The sequence below is a fragment of the Eretmochelys imbricata genome, chromosome 1 (assembly GCF_965152235.1).
Source record: "Eretmochelys imbricata isolate rEreImb1 chromosome 1, rEreImb1.hap1, whole genome shotgun sequence".
Lineage (NCBI taxonomy): Eukaryota > Metazoa > Chordata > Testudines > Cheloniidae > Eretmochelys > Eretmochelys imbricata.
Genome location: NC_135572.1, coordinates 98154474 through 98174588, shown reverse-complemented (window position 1 = coordinate 98174588; position 20115 = coordinate 98154474). Strand labels below are relative to the sequence as shown.

At 42.8% G+C, this 20115-nt stretch overlaps 1 protein-coding gene across 1 annotated transcript in view; it reads left to right on the top strand.

The window, feature by feature from the left end:
* Positions 1-20115, top strand: part of UGGT2 (UDP-glucose glycoprotein glucosyltransferase 2) — a 282769-nt gene that overhangs the window by 250841 nt on the left and 11813 nt on the right. Inside the window, exons 37-39 of the mRNA XM_077807042.1 lie at positions 155-315; positions 3365-3479; positions 18642-18758. Coding sequence (XP_077663168.1) covers positions 155-315; positions 3365-3479; positions 18642-18758 — 393 coding nt within the window. The remainder of the gene's footprint in view (positions 1-154; positions 316-3364; positions 3480-18641; positions 18759-20115) is intronic.

Below are 20115 nucleotides of genomic sequence, written 5' to 3'. Positions count from 1 at the left end.
TAAACACGTTCTAACAGACTATTGTATGTACTCTAGACTCATTTCTGTCAAAAATTTGTGGGAGTACAGTTGGCATTTGGAATATATCTAGCTAAGGGGGCAAAAGAACATTAAACTACAAAAAATAAGTGTTTCCTGTTTTTCTCTTGTTTAGATTGTGAGGAGTGACCTCAAAGAACTTAGAGATATAGATCTAAATGGAGCTCCCTATGGATATGTCCCCTTTTGTGACAGTCGCACAGAAATGGATGGATACCGTTTCTGGAAATCAGGGTATTGGGCATCACATCTTGGAAGAAGGAAATACCACATAAGGTAGGAACATTAATTTATATTTTTGGACTATTTGTAGAAATGTTTAAAATTTGGTCTTTTCTCAGTAAGGCATTCAATAACAATCAAATATTGCATTCAATAACAATCAGATATCCTGAGAGAGACAGAAATAAAGCATAAAATCCATGCAAGGTGGATTGATTTAAATCACTTAAGTGGAAAGCTTTGATTTAAGTCATCAATTTTAATCAACTTTTCCATTCGTACTTCAGTTATTTTCCTAAAGAAAGGCTCATTGTCATTGGTTGATATAACCATTAAAACATTTTGATTTATAGCTAAATAGAACCTTTATACTACATTTGGTACTTATGATGGTATGCATTTATTTAAACAATTATATAGCTTAATACTTTCAGATTCTTATTAACTGTACATTTTTAGTATGTTAGAAAATGGTGAATGATATATCAAAACATGTTACATATATACAGCTAAATAATTTATTAAACATGGGGATTCACTGTAGTCAGTAAATTAAACTGATCATTTCAGGTTAGCCTGGGGAAAAATTCAACAATCCCTACCTGAAAGTGAGTGGAGCTTAAATTCCTTCTCGCCTGAATCTCTTGAAAATGAGACAAGTCTCCTAAGTTACTTAGACTGTCCTTCAGACTTTTCAAACTTGTGGATCTGATCCCTTCCCTCCTCATTTTTATTCATAGACTGGAAGAGAGAGAGACCAGTTTTCCTGCTTTTTCAAATCCCAGTCGATTTCTCAACTTTGAGTTGAATTTGAGAATGAATTCGTCCAAATTAAGAAAATATGTTTTGTGCCTGCAGAAAAGGCTGCTGCTGTCAAAAGCTGGTTTAGCATTTCAACAAACTCTGGTTTCAGGTGCTTAGCTAGTGACTTCACCAGTTCAGTGACTTTCTTTAAATCATCAATCAGGAGACATGTATTACTTAAATGGTTCACTCCAGCCATATAATTTTATTATGTTTGGCATGATTGATGGGTGGTGCCCATGTCATAGAAGCATCTTCTTCAGCAGTTAGACACCTGTCCTGGTACTTTGGGTTGAGAATATTGGCAAGAAAATAAGGTGGAGTAAGTACTTGTTCCATCCATTTTTTTTACTGCCTATAATTTAACTTTGTTGTTGGGTATGTCTTTCTTCAGTGTCTCTTGAAGATCTTTCCAAATTTCAACAGCATCAGCAATACAGCAGCAATTTTCTGCAGTTTGACACGGCTATGGAAATAGGTTTCCGTTTATTCAGCATATCTTCTATGTTTCTCTTTATTCTGCTGTTGACTACTTAGTCTGTGATAGTTCCATCTATTTTGTCACCATTTTTTCCACAAATGGTCATCAGAATAGTTCAGTTCTTAATAAATAGCTCAGAACAGTCAACCACTGAATTCCACTGTACGTCTTGTGGGAGAATTAGTTTGGGTCCTCCTGCTCTCTTCAGTGAAGCTGAAGCAAAGTGGTTGTTACCGAAGTATTTTGCAATTACAGCAACATTTTCCTTTATTCCCGGAGTTGTACTTAAATATTGGGCTAGAAGATTCATCAAATGCGTACTGCACCTATGTTATAAGTTTTTCAGGTTCTTCATTATCTTCATTATCTTGCTCTAAATTTCTTCCTATCTTTGCTACATTTGCAACACTGCCTGTGACAAAGCTACACACTTCAATTTTTGTTCAGTTAGTTATAGCTTTTGCTTCTACTTCTATTGCTATTTCTTTTAAATATTCTGTTGTATCTGTTGTTTTTGCAAGATAGACAACTCCATATTCTCTTGTCAAACAAACACATATTACTGGATCACTGTGTACATTGTTCCACCCATCAAGACTTAGATTAACAAATTTCCCTTCAGTGTTTTTTGCACACTGTTCAATTTCCTTCTCATACATTGTGTCCAGTAACCTTCCAGCACTGTCTCTTCTGGAAGATGGAAAAGTAGCCTGGTTGTAATGAGAGAACCATATCTAAGGTTGCATTGTGAAGAATTTTGTCCCTTCTTCCCAAAGCGTCCTGCTCCTTCTGCCTTGTTACATAACTCTTATCCTTACGGAAAACAAATGAACTCACAACAATCTAAAACTTCTGCTTGTATAATCCACATATCTTTTAGACTGCAATATTATAGTTGTTTAGAGACGGAAAGGAAGGCAATTGAGAAATTAATGGATTTCTGTTTGCATCTCTGTCTGTGTACACATGCAAGGAAACAGAGAAAGGCCATTTACTTGAAGTGCTGAGAACCATCCAGAAGCAAGGGCTGGTAGTTTTGGGGCAGATCAGTATTTTTCCATGAGCCAGAGAGTAAGTTTCCATGATAGGTGAAGACATAGATATTCATAATTTGAGAAATGAACCAATCAGAGTTCAGGTAGGGAGAAGCTATAAAATGGGAGAATGAGCTCACAGGTGGACTCATTGGATGATCTGGATGAGATACATGATGGTGTTCTTGGTGTCAGAGGCTGGGTCCCAACACCTGCAATGTCTTTGCTAGTCTCTTACACCCAGTAGCACAGCCCCTGGTCCCCCCACAGGATCAAGCCCTCAATATGGTACATGATTCACTGTGACATTTATAAAGCTTAACCTCAAACGTTAGTTTTCCCTCTGATTCTCTGTCTCATATAAAAAAACAGCCTTTAACTCAAAGTTTTTGATAGGGGCTTATGGATTCAGTATGTTTCTTTTTATTTAAATGTTAAGAGATTATAATAATTTTAGGCTTAACATTTTTGTATTAAATTCAGATTTCATTTTCAACAGGTTTATTTTTAAGAAAAACTTATAATTTAAATAACACATTAAAATCTGATTAATAAAAAAAATCCAATTAAATTTTAATTAATTTTTTTTTATCCACCCTAAATCCATGTGGTAGATTGATTAGCACATGTTGAGTTCACGTCTTATGTTGGGGCTTCAGCTAGTTACTTAAAATAACATTCCTTTAATGCAGACACAGTATTTGTCTCCTTGTCATCAAGTTTTTTCCTGTTTCTAATAGGTACGTCAAAATATGCAAATCTTAATGAATTTTTGTTTTTGTAGTGCCTTGTATGTTGTGGATCTTAAGAAGTTCAGAAAGATTGCTGCAGGAGACAGACTTCGGGGCCAATACCAGGCTCTCAGTCAAGATCCAGACAGTCTATCAAACTTAGATCAGGTATCCAAGCATTTAATGTCTGCCTGAAGATAAATGACATTTTTTCTTTTCTTTAAAATATTCTTCCTGCTTTTCTCTAATGTTCTCACTGTTTGTGGTTTGCATGTAGACTTAATTACTTCCTTACTATTATAGGAGGAGCTCTCCATAGAAGGTTTTGCAAATGCACTTCTGTGTTGCTATCACATTACAACATTTTTGAGTTGTGATCTGGTTACTAAAGTATAGATAGAATTTCCAGGGGTAGGTATTTTTATTATATTTATTATCAAATAAATTATGTACATTATGCACATTTTTAGGAAAATAGAATGTCAGGTTATAACTCTCCTACTATCTAATGTGTGTAAATCTTCTCTTTTTGCAGTCTGTGCAATGGAATCCAACCTACCACCCGTCAGTACAAACAGACCAAAATGCAAGGAGAGTTCTAATGGTTGATTTTTGATTTTTGTTGTTGTCAGTCAGCTTTTTAGTGCAAAAAATTCCAAATCTTATTGTTGGCGCACACTTCAGCAGACATGGCATTGTGTAACTGATGGACTAGGCCCAGATGCCCCCTCAGGGAGGCCTCAGGCCACACCTGTCCCAGGAAAGGAACAAGTCCTCCAAGCAGTCTAGAGAGACTGTGCAGGAAGCAGCCAGTCAGGGGGAGGCTAAAAAGGTCTAACCAATCAGAGAGGCTGCAGGGAGCAACCCATCAGGGCCTCAGAGTGCCATATAAAAAGGAGCTGCAGAGGCGGTCAGTTCCTTGCTGGAGCCAGAGGAGTCCAGTTGGTGCTTCTGGCTGGCCAAAGGAAACTGAAGCACCATGGACAGATCAGTGCTGGCAGGGACCAGGAGAGCAAAAAGGCTGGCTGGCTGCTGGGACTGAATACAAGACTTCAGCCCTACAGAAAGGGTTGACACATTGCTGAAGGCTGACGCCTTGGGGAGGTGGTCCAGGGAACTGAAAGCAGTTTAGATAAAGGGACACGGCGGCACATGGCTGCTATTCAGAGAGTCCCTGAGCTGGGACCTGGAGTAGTGGGCAGCCCGGGTCACACCCATAGGCCACTGGGTAAGTGGCCTACCATTGGAGAGCAATAAACCCCCAGAAGGGGATCTGAACTACTTAGTGACCCAGCTGGAGAGCTAGGGTCAGAAGGGCCCAGAGAGGGCAAAACCATGGCCTCTAGGAAGGAAGCCCAAGGTCGGGACTGTTTAAAGACTGCAGACACACCTGACCACAAGGGGTACAATGAAAAAAGTTTCAGGAAAACTGACTTAGAGGAAGGATCCAAAGAAGAGGACCTCGGTCTCCCACTACCAGGAGCCAGCTCCCAAAAGGCTTGGATCTCCCACTAAGTATACAGTGTCAGAGGCCTCAGCCTGTTGACTCAGTACCATGGAGGCAAAGGACTCTTCTTCTGGTACCGATGTGGCTGTGAGATCCCTGAGCACTTAGGGGAAACGTGACTCCAGTAGGCTACAGTACCATCTGTGAAGGACAGGGAGGTCCAGGACATAGTCTTCTAGCATGGCACCATCTACATCAGGCTTACCAATGGTGCTGTCTCACTCCGCTCCATCAGTACTGGTGAAATTGCAGCACCAGGCACCTTCGGCCCTGGCACCTACGTGCTTCAAATCAATTGGCACTGTCAACCTCAACTGCTACATTGGTACCAACATACTTGGTACTGCAGGAATTTTGCTACTTCAGGCCCTTGACAGTGTTAGATGAGCCATAGTCCCCACTGTTTATGGGTACCAAACGACTCTCAGTACCAAGGCTCCAGTCTCTGGATTACCATTGCTACCATTGGATTCTCTGCCGTTTTCTATTGCCTCCCCTCATTCTGGACATTGAGGAGAATGAAGGAGACATTCAATCTATCAGTGGGGGGTTCCCCTCCATATCATTACAGGAACCCATATTTTGACAAGAATCCTTGTCCACGTCAGGGATGGTAGAATAAGTCCTGTGTACCACCTCCACTCCTATATGAGACTCCCCCCTCCCACCCACCCCCTGCCCGAGTGGCCATACTGGTATCCTTGGGCAGCAGTTTGCCAGACCTCTGGTTTTATTGCACCAGGAGAGTAGGGCTGCGAAGAGGAACAGCGTGGAGACATCAACCGGTGCCAGGACAACTGGTACTGGGATGACTGGTGCCGGGAGCGGGACCTCCACAGTGTCAGGGACCAGTGCCATGACAGGGAGCGGTGATGAGAGTGGGAGCATTGACATGAGTCTGACCGGTGCTGTGAGCCAGTGTCTCCAGGACTCCGAGCGATGCCTTCTCTCCGGTGGCCTCGGAGATGCAGGTGGATGCATCATCGTGGGCTTGCCTTGAGACAGTGCTGCATGCTACGGAACTGGAGGCTTCTCTTGTGGGGCCATGGACCATGGTGCTGTCATGGCGATTAATTCCCTCACAGCCTCAAAGGTGTCCAGGGTGGATGGTAGTTCCACCTCTACCACCTGGCTCAGGGAGTCCAACAGCACCGAACTCGACAGTCCCCTTTGTGGGGCCAAAGTTGATGGTGCCACCTCCTGAGCTTTTGATGCCTGGTGCTCCTCCACGCGACACCGCAGTGGCAGTCTCCAGTGAAGCAGGTCTTGGTGCCAGAGATAGTCTCCTGTCCTGCTTCCGGTGCCACTTCTGTGGCACTGGGGAGTGAGACTGGGCTGGATAGATTCCACCAGCTTTGGTGCCAGGGAGCGATGGTGCCAAGGGTCTCTGGGCCCAGAGTCTTTCCTCAGCCCCGCTTCTCTAATGGAAGCTGGAGCGCTCTGCACTGACGAACTCAGTGCCGGGTCCTGCAGCCCCATGGTGGGCTGCAGTCTCAGTGCCATCTCCATAAGGAGCTGTTTTAAATGAAAGTCCCACTCCTTTTTAGTTCTGGGATGGAACCCTTTGCAAATCTTGCACCGTTCAGACACTTAAGACAAGAGTTGTGGGGGTCGGCCGTTGGCATGGGCTTGTGGCAAAACATGCAGGTCTTGAAACCTTGAGATCGATGCATGCCCCAAGGGGAGAATAGAAAGATGGGGTGGGAGGAAAGAACCCCCCACTACTAACTAACTTAACTATAAACTACAAACACTATTAAAACTACAACTATTAAAAAAAGCTAGGAGAACAAGGCGAGTACTTGCAAGAGCAAGCCACCACAGTTCTAATGACTATCACTTGTGGTAAGAGGAAGCTGAGGAGGCGCCAGGTCGGCAGGGTCATATATTGAGCACCATGGAGGCACCACTCTAGGGGGCTTCACAGTCAACCTGATGGGTGCTGCTAAGGGAAAAACTTTCTGACAACTGGAATCGACATGAGCAAGCACTCAAAGAAGAACACAAGTTGCTGGACATTCTACAGTCAGCAACACCAACCAAAATTGTGCTACGTATCAGAGAGGTGCTTTCGGATCTGACAGAGACTGTTTGGCAGACTCCAGTAATAGTAACACCAACTTGCAAATGGTCTGATAAAAAATACATCCCCACCAAAGGCTTTGAATTTTTATTTGCTCACTCACTATCGAATTCTCAGAATATAAAAATGGCTGTACTGGGTCAGACCAAACCCAGGATCCTGTCTTCCGATGGTGGCCAATGCCAGGTGCTCCAGAGGGAATGAACAGAACAGGTAATCAAGTGAACCATCCCCTGTCACTCATTCCCAGCTTCTAGTCAACAGATGCTAGGGACACTATCCCTCCCCATCCTGGCTAATAGCCATTGATTGACCTATCTTCCATGAACTTATCTAGTTCTTTTTTGAACCCTGTTATAGTCTTGGTCTTCACAACATCCTCTGGCAAAGAGTTCCGCAGGTTGACTGTGTATTGTGTGAAGAAATACTTCCTTCTGTTTGTTTTAAACCTACTGCCTATTTCATTTGGTGACCCCTAGTTCTTGTGTTATGAGAAGGAGTAAATAACACTTCTCTATTTGCTTTCTCCACAACAGTCATGATTTTATAGACCTCAGTCATATCCCAGCTTTGTCATCTCTTTTCCAAGCTGAAAAGCCCCAGCCTTATTAATCTCTCCTCATACCCCTAATCATTTTTGTTGCCCTTTTCTAATTGTTCTAATTGTACCTTTTCCGATTCCAGTATATCTTTTTTGAGATGGGGTGACTAGATGTGCATGCAGTATTCAAGATGTTGGCGTATCATGGACTTATATAGAGGCAATATGTCTTCTTATCTATCCCTTTCTTAATGATTCCCAACATTCTGTTCTCTTGAGAGGGCCTTCCCTCTTATCCCATGACAGCCAACTTTGCTTAAGATCCTTTGGTGAGGGACCTTGTCAAAGGCTTTCTGAAAATCTGAGTACACTATATCCACTGGATCCCCCTTGTTCACATGTTTGTTGACCCCCCCCACCAAAGAATTGTAGTAGATTGATGAGGCATGATTTCCCTTTACAAAAACCATGTTGACTCTTCCCCAACAAATCATGTTCATCTGTGTGTCTGATCATTCTTTTCTTTACTATAGTTTCAACCAATTTGCCAGGTACTGAAGTTAGGCTTACTGGCCTGTAATTGCCTGGGTCGCCTCTGGAGCCTTTTAAAAAAATTGGTGTCACATTAGCTGTCCTCCAGTCATCTGGTACTGGTAAACCCCTTTAAAATCCCTCCTGGCCAGAGGAAAAATCCTCTCACCTGTAAAGGGTTAAGAAGCTAAAGGTAACCTCGCTGGCACCTGACCAAAATGACCAATGAGGAGACAAGATACTTTCAAAAGCTGGGAAGAGGAAGAGAAACAAAGGGTCTGTGTCTGTCGGTATACTGCTTTTGGGGATAGACCAGGAATGGAGACTTAGAATTTTTAGTAAGTAATCTAGCTAGGTATGTGTTAGATTATGATTTCTTTAAATGGCTGAGAAAAGAACTGTGCTGAATAGAATGACTATTTCTGGCTGTGTGTCTTTTTTGTAACTTAAGGTTTTGCCTAGAGGGATTCTCTATGTTTTGAATCTAATTACCCTGTAAGATATCTACCATCCTGATTTTACAGAGGTGATTCCTTTACTTCTATTTACTTCTATTTCTATTAAAAGTCTTCTTGTAAGAAAACTGAATGCTTTTTCATTGTTCTCAGATCCAAGGGTTTGGGTCTGTGGTCACCTATGCAAATTGGTGAGGATTTTTACCAAACCTTTCCCAGGAAGTGGGGTGCAAGGGTTGGGAGGATTTTGGGGGGAAAAGACGTGTCCAAACTACGTTTCCCAGTAAACCCAGTTAGAGTTTGGTGGTGGCAGTGGCTATTCCAAGGGCAAAGGATAAAATTAATTTGTACCTTGGGGAAGTTTTAACCTAAGCTGGTAAAAGTAAGCTTAGGAGGTTTTCATGCAGGTCCCCACATCTGTACCCTAGAGTTCAGAGTGGGGGAGGAACCTTGACAGGTACAGAAGCTGATTTAAATGATAGGTTACAGACTACAGTTAGTAGTTCTGCAATTTCACATTTGACTTCCTTCAGAACTCTTGGGTGAATACCATCAGGTCCTGGTGACTTACTACTGTTTAGTTTATCAGTTTTTCCAAAACCTCACTCTGGGACAGTTCCTCAGATTTGTCACCTAAAAAGAATGGCTCAGATTTGGAAATCTCCCTCGCATCCTCAGCTGTGAAGACCAATGCAAAGAATTCATTTAGTTTCTCTGCAGTGGCCTTATCATCTTTGAATGCTCCTTTAGCACCTCGATCGTCCAGTAGCCCCACTGGTTGTTTAGCAGGTTGTTACCTACTTCTGATGTACTTAAAACATTTTTGCTATTACTTTTTGAGTCTTTGACTAGCTGTTCTTCAAATTCTTTTTTAGCCTTCCTAATTATATTTTTACACTTCATTTGTCAGCGTTTATGCTCCTTTCTGTTTTTCTCACTAGGATTTAACTTCCACTTTTTAAAGGATGTGCTTCTTTTACTTTGTTGTTTAGCCACAGTGGCACTTTTTTGGTCCTCTTACTGTGTATTTAATTTGGGGAATACATTTAAGTTGAGCCTCTATTATGGATCTTTAAAAAGTTTTCAGGTAGCTTTCAGGGATTTCACTTTTGGTACTGAACCTTTTAATTTCTGTTTAACTAACTACCTCATTTTTGTGTAGTTTCCTTTTCTGAAATTAAATGGTACCATGGTGGGCTGCTTGGTGTTTTCCCCCCCAGCAGGGATGTTAAATGTAATTATATTATGGTCACTATTACCAAGCGGTCCAACTATATTCACCTCTTGAGCCAGATCCTGTGCTCCACTTAAGACTAAATCAAGAATTGTCTCTCCTCTTGTTGCGTGGATATGGTGCCTCTCCTTTGGTGGTGGATATGGTGAATGATCAAGGGAAACAACACCATATCAAGTGGACTTTGTATGACAAAGTTCAGAAGTGTCTGGACTTTTTTGACTGAAGTCCTACTCATCTGTCACCATGTAGTTTCAGATTGTGAATTACCAGGCTATCATGGCAAAATATAATTACAAACGCTACACAAAATTTACTGCTTTTATTGAGCATCTTCCACTGGAACAAAGAGAAATTTCAGGCCATCATTGCTGAGGAACAGATAATGGCAAGGACATGCCTTCAAGCATCCCTAGATATGGCATAAACCATGGCTCATTCCATGTCTGTGGAGGTAGTTATGCACAGGGCATCCTGGGTCCAACTGTCTGGCTTTCCCAGAGAGGTCCAGAGTACTGTAGAGAACCCTCCCCTTGGTTGTCTGAAGTTGTTTTCAGAGAATACAAATGAGTCCCTGCAACACTTAGACTCCCTGGTGACTGCACAATTTCTGAGAAGTTAAACCCCTCTGAACAAAAGAAAATTTAGGTCACAAACCACCCAGAGATCCCATCCAATCCAGTTCTGAGGATTTCACAGACCCACAGAACCCCCAGGAAAAAACCAAGGTCTCATCTGGTATCACAGGAGTTCCAATACTCGAGAGAGCTCTCAGTGTCAGATGAACCAGAGACCCCTTTGTTGTCAGGCACCAAGTGCCTCATGGTACCGAGACCTCGGTCTCTGAGTGGCCACTCTGTAGCAAAGGACTCTCCTCCATCCTCGTTGGTTGCTCCCCCATGGGAGGATATGGAAGAAGAGGACTCCCAGTTGGCCTCCTCAATTTCTGCTAGGGGTTCTCCTACATATTCCTTCAGGAATCCACTCTCACACAGGGAGGATTTTGTGGCACATCAAACATGGTGGACTGCTCCCTTATGGACCCTTGCAATGGCCACATTGGGATCCGTGGGCTGCCTGTCAGTAAGGCTGCATATCTGTCACGGAAGTCATGGATTCCGTGACTTTCTGCGACCTCCATGACTTCTGCAGTGGCCAGTGTGGCTGACCTCAGGGCGACCTGAGCAGCTGGCCACAGCCATACCAGCCTCTGCTTGGTGATCCCTGGCTGCTGACCCCAGGGACTGCCCAAGCAGCGGCTGGTGGGGCTGGCCTCGGGGGGGCCCCCCAGAGCAGCAATGCCCTGGGGACCCCTCAGCTAAGATTTAGTCAGGGGTATTTATAGTAAAAGTCATGGACAGGTCATGGGCTGTGAATTTTTGTTTGTTGCCCATGACCTGTCCATGACTTTTATTAAAAATACACGTGACTCAATCATAGCCTTACCTATCTGCAACAATTTGATAAATTACCGTACTGTCCCTCAGGGAAACCGGGATTCCATATCTTCCTCCTACTTTTCCAAGGCAGGAGGAGATGTTTGAGGAGTTGGAGGCTAGGACAGATGAGGAAGTCACCCCTCAAGCTCCTATTTAATCACCGTTGCTGGATGAGGTGCTCATGCTTCCCCGCTCCTTCCATTGCCAACTACTTCAGACAATTCCAGGACCTCAATAGGAGGGTGGCACACATTCTGCAGATCCTTCTGGAGGAGGTCAAAGATGAGTAGTATAGGCTTCACCTTCCAAGCAACACCTTCCAGATTGGTGCTACCTATTAATGAGGCTCTCATAGATCTGGCTAAGATGGTATGGAAGTTGCTGGCCACTATTCCACTAATGTGCAAAAGGGTGAGTAAGGTGTATTATGTGTTGCCTAAAGATTCTGAGTTTTGGTTTTCCCATCTTCCACCTAACTCTCTTGCGGTGGATGCTGTGAATGAGAGGGGTTGACAGCAATTCTTGAGGGCTATCCTCTTATACCAAGGATCAGAAGTTACTGGATCTCTTTTGGCAAAAGCTTACTTGTCCACCACCTTGAAGTTCTGGATTGCAAACTATCAGGTGACCATAGTCAAATATAACTTTACTAATTACAACAACCTCATGGCCTTTATTGAAGATCTGCCATATGACTGCAGGGAACAATTCCAGTCTATTGTTGCAGAGAGTCCGTTCTTTTGTCCAGAATGGCCTTCCAGCCATCCTTAGATACTGCAGATTCTGCTGCCAGATCCATTTCCATGGTAGTGGTTATGCACAGGGCACCCTGGCTTCAGTTTTCAGGGTTTTCTAGAGAGGTCCAAAGCACAGCCGAGCATCTCCCCTTTGATGGCCACAGACTCTTTTCTGAGACCATGAATGATTCTCTGGACACACTTAAGGACTCTAGGGCTACCATATGTTCCTTGGGATATTTATGGACCTACAAGCAAGAAGTGTTTCAGTAGGTCACAGATTTACCAGAGATTACGCCCTGCTCAGTTCCCAGGGTGCTAAAGATCTTCATAACTCCCCAGAAAGAGAGACAGGTTTCAGAGGAAGAGGGCCGCCCTCAATCACCTAAACAGCAGTTTTGATGGGTTTAGTAGAGGATTTGACTCTTCTCATTTCTCTATAGTTGTACCCTTTAGCCCACTTCCCTCCCTTTGGGGACTATTTTGTCCCTTTCCACTAGGCTTGGGAGTGAATCACCATGGACCAATACAGGCCATAACATACACCCTCCAGTTTTTGTCACTCCCTCTCCTTTCTCATGAGCTTCTACTAAGGCAGGATGTGGAGACTCTCTCTTCTGGCTAGAAGCAAGAGATCCAGTCCTTTCCCCTCACAGGGGCAAGAGGTTCTACTTGAAATACTTCCTCGTACTGAAAAAGGACAGAAGTTGAAGGCCAATCTTAAATCTAAGACAGCTGAACGAGTTCGTGAAGCCTCAGAAGTTCAGGATGGCTAGCAATTTTAATTCCTGTTCTAGAGGAAGGGGATTGTTTTCATCCCTCGACCTGCAAGATTTCTACTTCTATATAGTCATACTCCCATCGCACAGGAAATACCTATGATTCACCATAGACCAAGATCATTTCCAGTACCAAGTGCTTTCTTTCAGTATATCTTCAGTGCCAAGGGTGTTCTTGAAGATTTTAGTAGTAGTGGCAGCTTACCTTTGACAAAAAGCAATTTTCCCCGTACCTTGACAACTGGCATCTCAAAGGCCACTCTTTCAAGGCATTGTCATCCGCTCAGAAGGTCCTTGCTCTGTTCTGGGAGTTGGGGCCTACAGCTGAATATAAAGAAATTCATATTAGTACCGGTGCAAGGAATTCAGTGTATAGACTTCTGACTTACCACAACAAGAAATGTTGCCACTAATATTCCAGAGCGGGGATCAGACAGCACTCCTTGGGAGATACTCTTCTCTTTCCTTGGGATGAAGGCTTTCTGTATGCCTTTCCCCCATTTCCTCTTCTGATAAAGGTCCTGTTGAAGGTAAAAGGGGACAAAGCAAACATCATTCTGATTACCCTTAGCTGGCCCAGGCATATGTGATACCCTTACTTGTTGACGCTGGTGGTTTGTCAACCTATGACCCTTTTGGTCATTCCTTAACTTCTGTCACAGAACGAGGATTGCACTCTCCATCCTAATCTGTGGGCCCTGTGACTCAAAGCGTGGCTCCTGCATGGTTCCAGCGCATAGAAGCATCTTGCTCTAAGGAGTTGAGGAAGGTGGCATTACACAGTAGAAAGGATGCTACTCATCACACCTACTTTCAGAAACGGAAGAGGTTTCAGATCTGGTGCCAACCTAGGGGAATCCACCCTGCTATGTCCACCCTACTACTGGTGTTAAAATACCTGTTATCCCTAAAGAAATCAAGCCTTTCTGTTAGCTTGCTGAATGTTCAGCTAGCAGCGATTGCAATCTTTCACCAGCAGGTAGAGGGCTGTTCAGTCTTCTCCCACGCTATTACAAAGCGGTTCCTTAAAGACGTTATGAACCTCTTCCTGCAACCTAGATCCCCCACTCCACTAATGGGACCTAAATTTGGTGTTAAAAGGGCTGACTAGACCACCGTTTGAACCTGTGGCCACCTGCTCATTGACTCATGTTTCCATGAAAATGGTGTGCCTTATCGCCGTTACTTCAGCGAGAAGCAGAGGGAAAATAGCAGTGCTGATGGCTCATCCCCTTTTCACAGTATTCTTCCTGGCCAAGGTCACGCTGACACTGAATTCAATGTTCATCCCTAATGTGTCTTCTGCTTTCCACTGAATCAACTCATTCAAGCTTCCAGCGTTTCATCCTAAACCTCATGCAGATAACAGAGAGACGATCCTCCATATGCTTGATGTGAGAAGAGCTGTGGCCTTCTACTTGACTAGGACAAAGGCCTTTAGGAAATCCAAGAGACTTTCATCTCCCTTGCGAAAAGGTCAAAAGGTACAGCTAGCTCAGCTCACTGACTCTCAAAGTGTGTCTCTGGCTGTATTAAACTCTGCTACCAACTGCGTGCAGAAGCACCCCCATCTTCAATACGCATGCATTCAACGAGGTCATTGTCCTCGTCCATTGCCCTCGCCAAGGGTATCCCTATATCAGAAATCAGCAGAGCTGCTACTTGGGCATCTGCTCATACTTTTGCTGAACACTATGCCATCTTGGGGGATTTGGTTACATATGCCCAGTTCAGCACCACGGTTGGGCATCTTTGTCAGATGTGACTTCCAGCCTCCACTGCTGGATACTGCTCTGGAGTCACCTATAATGGAGCCACCCACAGGGACACTACTCGAAAAAGTAGTAGTTACCTTGTGCAGTAACGATGGTTCTTTGAGAAGTGTATCCCTATTGGTGCTCCACAACCCACCATCCTCCCCTCTACTCAGAGTTTCACGAATGAACTCTGCAGTACAGACGGAACTGAGAGGGAAATGCTTGCACATGCTGGCTAGCCTCATGGCAGGTGAGGAGCCGGCACATACTGATATTCTTTGATTGGCAGCGTGGGGGCGCATACATACCTACAGTGGAGCACCTAGTACTATCTTCTGTTCTGAAGCTCTCCTTCCTCCCAGGAAACTGCTTAGAAGTCACCTGAAGTGGAGCACCCATAGGGTCATTTCTCAAAGAAGGAAAAGAGGTTATTCACCTTGTGCAGTAACTGCAGTTCTTCAAGATGTGTCCCTATGGTTTCTCCACTACCCACCCTTCCTTCCCCTCTCCTTCAGACTGTTCTGTGGAGACATTTGGGTGAAGGAGGAACTAAGGGTGGTTCACATATGCATCCCTATATAGGCTTATTATCCAGCACAAGGAGGCATAGGACACATCCGTGGGCCAAACAGGCATGTCTAGCAGATAAATCTCTGATCAAGGACTCAAGGGGGGCACCTGAAGCAGAGCACCCATATCCATTTACAAGTAATGAGAATGATAAAGAAATGCATACAGTTTTTAAGAGGAAATGTTTCCTTTATGAAAATGAGAATTGCATTTCTATTAAAGCTGAGGCAGTACCGTAACCTCTCTTTAAAGTGAAGTAGGACATCAAACTGTACCTGCGAAGATTCTGTCATACTGTAAACCAAAATAAAGAACAGTTTTTAGAAGTGGTTTTGGTGTCTGAAAGGTCTTAGTTTCAACTGATTAAACAACTCTTTGAGAGAATGAGAAGTCTGATACTGTGATGGAAATAACAACCTTGCTGTTGCAACAGTTATTTCTCTTTGCCATGACTATTTTCTTTTACTTGGCCTTCTAGAAGTAGTAAGGCAGTTTTTATAGATAAGGCATTCTTCTGAAAGGATAACCAATTGAATTGACTTTTATGTTTAATAACACAGCTTCAATAATCCGCTTTAAACCATGCAAGTGGTGAATAGCTATCTGTACGCTACTACCCTTCTAATCTTTATAACCTTGCAGCACCCTCCATTTGTACATTCACAAACTTTTTCTCACTGAAGAATTCTGATTCCATTTAGAAAGTCAGTGAGGTGCAGTAGAGGAACAATCTGGTTTTACTTGAATTTGAGAAGGTAACGGTCCACTTATTAGATCTCCTCAAGTTCATGAAACTTTTTTTGCAAAATAGCAAACATTAAATTTAAGTTAATATGTAACTAAGTATATCTTGATACTTGACACAGACTTAGTATAATCTTTACATGTTGTTGTCTAAACACACCCAGTAATTTTAGATACATATTTTAAAATGCATTAGATCTTTTACAAATCAAGTACAAATATGTGATTTTATTCTCTCCTGTTTATAATACATTATGAATGGTCAAGAAAATAAAAATATTTATGACTCTAGTAGTGCTTGGAGATGGAGATTTACATGTTCAAATATAAACACAGTGGGTATGTGCAAAATTGCTTATCAGTAGATGCAACAGTAGCATCTATATTTTTTTAACTTTGGACCGGACTATCTGAAGATATATTGTGCAAGGCTGGCTTTGTAATTTTGGGTGATCTCACACTTATTCTTAGATCCTGTTCCCTACACACTCAACAAACCATGGGCATTAACATCATTAGTTATATATATTGTGACAGACCCAGACCAGTGGGGTACAGGAGTCTGGTAGAAGGCAAATATACTGGCCACTGGGTGAATAGTTTTCTGCTCCCTGAGTGACCAGAGCAGGGGCTGCCCTAGAGCAATCCTAAAGCTAGAACCAAGTAAGACAGGCAAGCTAATCAAGACACCTGGAGCCAATTAAGAACTTTCTACAATTAATTATGGCAGGCAGGCTAATCAGGACACGTGGTTTAAAAGGGACCTCCCATCAGTTTTTAGGGGGGCGCGTAAGGGGCTGGGAGTGAGAGGGCGTGCTGCCAGAGGACGGAGGAGTACAAGCGTTATCAGACACCAGGAGGAAGGTCCTGTAGTGAGGATAAAGAAGGTGTTGGGAGGAGGCCATGGGGAAGTAGCCCAGGAAGTTGTAGCTGTCACACAGGTATTACAGGAGACACTCTAGACAGCTGCAATCCAGAGGGCCTTGGGCTGGAATCCGGAGTAGAGGGTGGGCCTGGGTTCCCCCCAAATCTCCCAACTCTTGATCAGACATAGGAGGAATTGACCTGGACTGTGGGTTCCACCAGAGGGGAGGTCTCTGGGCTGTTCCCCGACCTACATGGTGGATCAGCAGACACTGTGGGGGTTTTTCTTCTTTTTTTCCCCATGCTGGCCAGTGATGAGGTTATCTGAGTGAACAGCAAATTTGGGCCACAAAAGTGGCCAAACCGAGGGCTGCCATGAATCTCTGAGGCAAGCAAATCCACCAATAAGCGCAGGACCCATGAAGGTAGAGGAGGAACTTTGTCACTATATATATATATATATATACACACACAATATGTATATATTGTAATATTAATGTATTAACGTATTATCTGCACCACATATATATTAGTATGCATTAAGTACAAATATTATAGCAGTTATAGACTCTAAATTGGCCTACACCTTTAATATAATCGTGTTCTCTGATGCTAAGTACCCCCATAACACCTTGCATTAGTTGAAGTAAGATCTCACTTAAGTAGATAGGAAAATTGTCAGGATCAGGACATATGATTATTTTACTATAGCAATAGTTAGCGATGTATTCTCACAGGCCAACACTGCAGTGTCCCAAATGAAGAGGACAAGACGTGATTGTTCTATACATGTCAAACCAAGAAGGTGACTTCACACACCCCTTGCTACTTGGAATGCATGTATTCAGAACAAAGATAAGGGGTACACCATGGTACCAGGAAAAAAAAGGTAGAAAGCTGATTGGTTAAATCTAGTTTCATATGATGTATACCAGGGGCGGGCAAACTTTTTGGCCTGAGGGCCACATCTATGTGGGAAAATTGCATGCAGGGTCATGAATGTAGGGCTGGAGCAGGGGGTTGGGGTGTGGGAGGGGGTGTGGTATGCAGAAAGGGGCTCAGGGCAAGGGGTTGGGGTGCAGGAAGGGTGCGGGGTGCACCACTGGGCTGACAATCTATAGTTAGCCCACCCCTGATGTATACAGTAGCATTTACTTGTAAACAGGTAGAGTATAAAAAGGTGGCTTTAGGGATATAACTTTGGGAACACACCTTCTATGTAATGTGAATGTTACCATGCTGCATGAGACCGCTTCCCTGAGACTGGTGTCATATAGAACCCTTTTCCTGTGCTATATTATTATTGGTTTATAGTGATACACCTAACTAACACTGGTTATCTGGTCTCAAGTATATTTCATAATGAACCAAAGAGTGATCAAGCAATTGACTGTACAGTTTATCAACAATAGGCATCTACAATCCATTGTGTAAAGATGAGTTAAAAACAAGGAAATTTGAGTGAGGAGAAGAGCATAGGAAAGACTTATTACTTTTACCATTTTCAAAATAGCCCTCTGGAGTCTGCTTTTCTTTTAAAAAAATAAAAAGTAAATAGGTTCTAGAATGCAGTATTAGCATTGTGCTCTTGAAAGGAGTTTAAGAAAAATTGTTTTGGAAGTTTGGGGAATGGGAAGTGATTCAGTTATGCTTTGATAATTTCATAGAATCTAATTCTACAACCTTTATATTGGGTAGCACTTACCGTGAATAAGGTTGCAGAAGCAGACTCATAAATATCAGGTAGAAACAGTATCACTTGCATCAAATATCAGAACATGAATTGAATCTAAGAGAGGACCACACATTATGGCAACACAAGGAAAACTTCCGTACTCATATTGTAATTAACAGATGGGACTGGATACCAAAGACTTTAGCAGTTATTAACCAATTTGAAAAACAAGTAGACAGGCACTTAGAGAGAAACTTAGTGAATAAAAATACTTCACAGAAATGGGAACAGAGATGGGTGTTCTTTGCCATCTCCTTCAAGTAGTAGTGTTATAATTCAGTTTTTGGTAACTGGTTATTAGCATATCAAAATTCAAGGTTACTAATTTTGTGATTGGTTAAATAATTTGTGCAGGATCTTCCCAATAACATGATTCATCAGTTGGCCATTAAGACTCTCCCTCAAGAATGGCTCTGGTGTGAAACCTGGTGTGACGATGAATCCAAGAAAAAGGCTAAAACAATTGATTTGGTAAGTCAATTAAGGGTTGATGAAAATGTCATTTTATTAACCCAAGTTTCTTCAATTTTCACAAGATATGAAATTTAGTTCTGTACTCATATACAAGACCCCATCAGTTCTGATGGTATCACTCGCTGAGTGACATGGAGGCAGCAATGCTGGGAAGTTCTGAAACACAAACTCCTCTTGTATAAGTGGCTGAAGCCCAGTAATATGCTTCCTTTCCTCTCAGAGCAGCTATAGCTCTTTTCCCAATTTTTGGCTTAATTTGCAGCTTCAACTTTGGAGGCTGCTGGGTGATAGTGGATAATAGCAAGCTCTTTTCACCACTGTCCCATATAGTTTCCCTCTCCTTCCCACATCCTCAAGCAAACAATAGAACTACGGTGAGATATTTGAAGGGTTGGTAAGTGTGGCTGGTCCCTATGTGCCAGTACTACACGCCCTCTGTGGCAGAGAAAGGCTCACCCTCCTTTTGAGGAGTATTAGCGGTGAGTCTTTAATCCTCAGTAAGTCTCACCAGTACAGATAGATTGGGGAGATAAGAAGAGACTTGTTAGGCATAATTTGAGGGAGATATTCCATATTGGGGAAAAAGAGAAGGAAAAAACATTTCTCTGGAATGTTGATTTTAAACAATAGCTTATTGGAAGCTGTGCAAGGATTTGGAATGTTAGATTAAGTTCTAGAGAGATGAATTGGTGGGCAGAATGCAGGTCAAATGATTAAAAGAACTCGATAGATATATGAATTATTTCATAATTTATCATATGAGTATTACTTTAACTTATGGGGGGGCGTGCGCGCACATGCTTGTATACAACATACTAAGAAAAGTGTAGAGAAGGGCTTGGAGGAGGAAGAGAAAAATGTTCCTCACCTGTAACTTATTTCTGAAGGCATATGTTTAGCAGTCTTGACCCACCGTGATCTCAGATTATAGAGCCAGCCATAATTGTTCAGAAGAATAATGATCATTCTGTGTCTGTTACCAAAGGTTTATTGTGTATGTTTTACAGCTTTTATAGCATTTTTGCTTTTATTAGTGAGCTATTGTGAGGAGCCCTTGGTTGATGGACTCTTCTACTTCCTGGAAATCAGTTGTAACTTCTAGGATTACTTATAGAGTTGGTTGGAACATTTCTGTCAAAACAAAATTTTGCCAAACAATTAGGGGGAGGCAGATTGGAGGATTGGGCCAAAAGAAATCTGATGAAGTTCAACAAGGACAAGTGCAGAGTCCTGCACTTAGGACGGAAGAATCCAATGCACCGCTACAGACTAGGGACCAAATGGCTCGGCAGCAGTTCTGCAGAAAAGGACCTAGGGGTTACAGTGGACGAGAAGCTGGATATGAGTCATAGAA